General features: G+C 46.8%; 1 protein-coding gene across 8 annotated transcripts in view; it reads left to right on the forward strand.

Annotated features, from left to right (window-relative positions):
• Positions 1–4813, forward strand: part of LOC100350867 (transport and Golgi organization protein 1 homolog) — a 59518-nt gene extending 54705 nt beyond the window's left edge. For all 8 annotated transcript variants that reach the window (XM_070064535.1, XM_070064536.1, XM_070064537.1 and 5 more), the window contains 3 exons: positions 1616–1686; positions 3093–3249; positions 4644–4813. In XM_070064535.1, the coding sequence (XP_069920636.1) occupies positions 1616–1686; positions 3093–3249; positions 4644–4720 (305 nt within the window). In that variant the 3' untranslated portion in view covers positions 4721–4813. The remainder of the gene's footprint in view (positions 1–1615; positions 1687–3092; positions 3250–4643) is intronic.
• Positions 4814–6000: the final 1187 nt, after the last annotated feature.

Raw genomic sequence — 6000 nt, forward strand, 5'->3', positions numbered from 1 at the left:
CACCCTCAGCTTCTCACTCTGGGCAGTGATTGTTCCATTTTCTGAAGAGTTCCATGCACTTAGCAAAGAGAAATGATTGTCCTGCAGCGAGGCCAGGTGCTATTTTCCTCATGTGCCCTGGACAAGTGGCTCTTCAACTCAGACCCCAGTACTGACTGGGGACTCTCCTCCACTGCACCTGAACTCAGTTATTTTTAACTGACAATAGGGAATAGAAGGGAACCTGGCCAGATCCTCCTGTCCACCTTGAGTCAATGGTAGAGGCCTTAGCAGCACCAACAGTACTTGACAATAAATGTTGTACCTCCTGATAAGAGAGGAAATGTCCTGGACTATCATCCCTGTAGTAATATTCTGCAAACTCTGCTTTACATCAGTAAGTGTGTGTTTGCTATTTTTTGGCTTTTTTTCTTTACTGTCAACTATAGAGCTCCATCAGTAAATTAAATTCTATGTAATTTCACTTCTATAATATTATAACCCTCAAAGTCCTTTGTATCACAATAGATCACATAGATGGCCAGTTACAGAGGGACTAATATTTTCAGAATCTCCCCATGATTTCATGGCCTGGGACTGCTCATGTCCAGAGTTTATTGATATTCTTTTTATCCAAGGATTTTTTTTTTTGACAGGCAGAGTGGATAGTGAGAGAGAAAGACAGAGAGAAAGGTCTTCCTTTTGCCATTGGTTCATCCTCCAATGGCTGCGATGGCTGGTGCACTGTGGCCAGCACACTGTGCTGATCTGAAGGCAGGAGCCAGGTGCTTTTCTCCTGGTCTCCCATGGGGTGCAGGGCCCAAGCACTTGGGCCATCCTCCACTGCCTTCCCAGGCCACAGCAGAGAGCTGGCCTGGAAGAGGGGCAACCAGGAAAGAATCCGGTGCCCCAACCGGGACTAGAACCCAGTGTGCCTGTGCCGCTAGGTGGAGGATTAGCCTATTGAGCCACGGCGCTGGCCCCAAGGATGTTCTTAAACTATAATTTCCTCTATACATACTATGTAACCTGTTTTCATGTTGATTTCCAGCTTATTTTAGCTCTGACTTAGGTACAATGAGTTGGTTTGTGGTGAAAACCCCTGGCACAGGCTAAGGTTGTATCATCCTCAGTGAGGACATGGGCCTCCCCCTTGTACTCAGGGCTCTTATGAGGCACTTGGTAAACCCTGGGCCTCTGACCAGAGACCTAACATGGGATTGAGTTTAAGAGGGTGAAAAGGTGTGTGTAGGTGTTCTCAACACTGAGGCAGAATAACCTCCCTTCCCCGGGTGGTTGGCACTTTGCTACAGCAGGTTAAGCTGCCTCTTGTGATGCCTGCATCCTATATCGGTGGACTGTATGAGACTGAGTCCTGCCTCTGCTTCCAATCTACCTTCCTGCTAATGTGCCTGTGAGGTGGCAGATGGTGGCTCAAGCACTTGAGTCCCTGACAAACATGTAGGAGATTTGGATGGAGGTCTTTGCTGCTTGCCTCAGCCTGGCTCAGTCCTAGCTCTTGCTAGCATTTGGGGAGTGAACCCACAGATGGAATTCATCTGTCTCTGCCTTTTGAATAAATAAATATATAAACATTTTGTTAAGAAAGAATACAGTGCTGTCTCTTGTTGGGCAGATTCCACAACTTGTGCAGGTTACATGAAGAACCAAGGTTCATCCCCTGCTGAGGACACCAGGAAGGAACAGGTAATTGCTGTGGTCATTTTCCTTGTAATGATTTCCTGAAACCAGATCATTGCGTATACAGCACTCTCTCTTCCATTATTTTCTGACTTCTGTGTGCTGTGATACCTTTTCTGTGTCTGTAACTTTTCAAAGCAGTCAAGCCTTCCCCCACAAGCCTGTGGGCCTCTCCTTTTCCAGCTCAGCATCTGTGCTGGTGCTTTACAGGCTGAAGCCTGAAGGTTTGCTTGTCAGTTTCTGGAAATCACTGGCAGAGAAGATGGCTGTGACCTTCAGCCTCATGGCACAGTGACTCCCCCCAGGCTTCTATAACCTGGGAGGTGGCCAGGCCACATTTCATTGTTGGAATAAAATAACTCCTTTCCTGTTTTGATTTAGGTCATTTAACCATTCAGAACATCTTCACCCACAGAATCCATGATTTTTTGTGTTTTGTTCAATATTGAATGCTTTTGGACAAAGCAAATCACTGTCTCATTTCTCTTGGTAAATGGGCTGTGCAGGAAACCCTCCAGTGGGGCCCTCTGTGGAATATTCTGAAGCTTCAGGGATCATGTTTGCATAACAGCATAGTGAAGAGTGTTCATCAGCATTTACCTGCAAGGCCAATTCCCAGAAGAGCCTAATTGACATTCCCATATGCAGGTTTTTGTGTGACCTGTGTAGCTGCTGATGGTGATTCTACATTCAGATGTCACTGGACATCTGTAGTTTGAAATGAAAATGTACCTTGTTTTAACTTTCTTATTTCCCACCTTGTTTGTCTAGGAGATAGAAGTAGTGTTCAGCTCCCAGAGTGCTTCCAATTCAGTCTTGCCTATGAATTAAGTTAGATACCCATGCCTACCTAACTGCAGTGGGTAACATGGTTTCTGGAAAATCACATTCCCAGTTTCCCTGCAAGACACCAGGAATCTGCATTCCCCAGGAGATCCTGTGTCCAGCGACAGCACCCCCAGTGAGGAGACCCTCAGCCAGGGAGGGAAGCAGAGAAGATTGGGAGAGGCCCTCTAATGTGTGTACAGTGGACTTTCCCCTCCTTCAATCATCTCTTTTTAATGTGCAAGAAATGTCTGTGGAGTGCTGGGTAGTCCTTGACATGAAGATCATCTGTATGGAGTGTGTGTCTTTATCAGTTTGCCATGGTACTGTTTCTCAGCGACATACCTCTGCAGACATGGACAGTGACATGTGGTGACAGCAGTTCATCCTGTGACTTCCCTTCACTCCTCAAGCTGTTGGGATCTAGTGGAAGAGGAGAGTTTTGTGGTGCTGAGGCTGCTTATTTAATACCTGGTGGAGAGGAAGGCACCAGCCTTTATCACCTGCTGTACTGTGATTCAGTTGTGTTGGTATTGGTGTTGCCCATGATATTAATCTACTTCAAAATGTTAACTTCTGCTCTGCAGGTCAACATGGCTACAGGAGGACCTCCTCCTTTCCCAAGACCACCCTACATGCCCTACCACATGGGGGGCTACAGAGAATCCTTCATGGGCTATCCGCCACCTCCTCCACCCTGGTGGATTCCAAGACCTCAGCCAGCACCTCTGTCTCCAGAATTTGGTAGGATGATCTACCCTGAATGAACTGACTTGCAAAGTGTACCTCTATCTTTTCTCTCATTTTTATTCCTACAACAAAATGTCCTGGGTGATTCTGCCGGGCTTTGCATTTCAAGGGTGAGGCTATCTGAGGGCCTTGTAACTTTGCTCATGATTGATTTTGAGGACACACAGTGGGCTACACCACAGCCCTATCTTGTGCAGGTGTCTGTTTAGATGAAGAAAGAAGTCATCTATAGAAGTCAGAAATAGCAGTTTTGCAGAGCATGGAACCCGGTGTGGGGAGGGGGGATATGCTCAGCTCTGTGAGGGATGAGACTTGGCCTTGGCTTTGAGAAGTGCAGGTTCCTGCAGGGTAGGGACACACAACACTCAGCACTGGGCTGGTCATTGCCATAATGGAAGTGCCAGTTGCCAGTGAAGGACCCCAGGGTGTAAAAGAGGGAGTGAATCTCCTGGGTGTAAATGAGGGGTGGCAAAGAGGAGGAGATGAGGAGGGGCCATATAGGGTCACATTGAGCTCCATAAGATGGGGGCTGGAAAGCTGACCTAGCAGGACAGGTGGTGTGAACAGAGCAGATAGAGGTTGCCTGGGGTCACACGGAGCTGCTGGAGGAGAGTCCTCATGACCCAGTGTGGGCCAGGGCACCATCGTGCTCAGAGTGCTCTTGTTGCCCTACAGCCCTCTGTCCACAATCTGAAGGAAAAGAGAAAGAGTCTCATGGGTGTGTCCAGGTTCTGCCTGAGTTTATGATGCCCCAAGGATACTGACAATGAAGTCAGCTCTAGATTAGCAGGCAGCTGGCTCTGCCTCACAACAAGAAGCCTTAGGAGTCTCAGCTCCTCCAGACACCCCTGCCTCTCAGTGTCACATCAGGCAATATGGGTCTCTCTCCCTGTTCCCACACTGTCCCAGCCCCTGAGGACAGTGCTCTGTGGAGCTGTGACATTTGTGGAGATCCTATTGGTTTCTGAGGACGTTATGAGCAGGAAGACATTAAATCCATGGGAAAAGTATTCTACAAATATCTGGTACATATATGCAACCGTCTTCTATCAAGATCACCAAGAGATGCTCATTAGATAAAGCTGAGGGTGAAATAGCTCACACCAAGAGACTTGCAAAATCTGTTTCCTAAGAAAAGGCAAAGTTCCCCTCTCTAGTAATAAAATGCAAATCCTACCTACAAGGTCAAAGATAAGTGTGCGAATGTGCACAGGTGGAGGCAGAGGTCTGTGGCTGAGATGTGAGGACTATTGGTTTGCATGGTGTAAGGACTCATAGGTACAGCCACACAGGAAACACATCAGGAGCAGACACAACATGGAAGACAAATGTAGAAAGGAAGAAGTCAGTAGATGGGGGAAACAATCCCAATTTCTTTTGTCTTTCAGGAGAGCCATTGTGGAATTGGAACAGGAAACTCAGCTATCCGGAACAGGCTGTGCCTGTGGGTCAAAAAGCCACCTGATGCCCATTTTCTGAATGTTTTCCCTGTCCCACAAGGACTCTTCCTCTCTTATCTGTCTGAGTAATTTCCCTAATAAACCTTGTGTGGTGCTGCCTTCGCCTAAGTGTCTGCTTCTGGGAGGGCCACTTGATCCCCCTGGGGTGGACACCATGTTTTTCACATGGCCCAAACCTAGGCAGAAACTGTGGTGCTGCAGGCTGGAGCGAGACAGCCATTCCTGGTTGTAATGACCATGAGGGTGCACCCAGTGGTCCAGGCTTTGTCAGGAGCCTGACTTCATCTTGCCAGCTGCTCCCCAGTGACACCAACTCCAGGAGGCCTCTAAGAGAAACTGAATTTGAAACAGATTGATTGACAAGCCCTGTGAGTCCCAAAGTCCTGTAGTTTCTTTATTGAGAAATGGGCAGAGGTGAGTTTTCAGGGCAACCACGGACAAGACTAAAGTGGAATAGCGGGCCTGGAGGCCTGAGTCACAGAAAAGTCCAGGGAGAGGATGTGAAAGAATCCCAGAGGGAGAGGGAAGGGGAGGGAGGGGAAGGGAGAGTGAGGGAAACATCATGGGAACAAAGATGTGTGGGGTGCAGAAGAGAAGAAATCCCAGAGACAAAGGGAGAAAGACTGATGGAGAGAGTGATTTGTGCAGAGGAGGGGAGGAGAGACTGAGGAGCAAAAGGCAAGAAGCAGCATTCACAGTCTGGGCTTCGAGTCAGCCCAGCTCTGGCTGTTGTGGCCATTTGAGAGTGAACCAGAGGATGAAAGACCTCTCTCACACTCTCTCTGTAACTCTGTTTTTCAAATAAAATAAATATTTGAAAAACCATTAAGATAATAACTTTATGATATGCTTACCTTACCAAAATAACTTTAAAGGAATTCTTTTCACTCCATTATGGCTCATTTCTTTTAGCTTCATGAAAGTTGTTCCTGTGGGTTGCAGCAGAAATCCACATGAATAAGGCTGGAGTCTTCCCATTGATGTCAGTCATGGTGAAGGGTAGAGCCATGTGCTCAGCCTATGCAGCATGGCCACTTGGAAGTGAGCTGCAGTCCTTTTGATAGAGATAATTTAAATGAATCATACATTGACTAAAATTATGTAGTGCCTGGTGCAGATTGGAAGTTAAAATACATTTGATGTGCATATTGCAATCATTACGGTCTGTGCTGGATGTGACTTTTTCTCACATTAGTGAATTAGTGAATATTACCTCCAAAACAAATCTTCCACAGGTTTTTAATGCTTCTTAGCAAGATTCCATGAAGATATGAAAATTATTTTT

Source organism: Oryctolagus cuniculus, chromosome 19, assembly GCF_964237555.1.
Source record: "Oryctolagus cuniculus chromosome 19, mOryCun1.1, whole genome shotgun sequence".
Lineage (NCBI taxonomy): Eukaryota > Metazoa > Chordata > Mammalia > Lagomorpha > Leporidae > Oryctolagus > Oryctolagus cuniculus.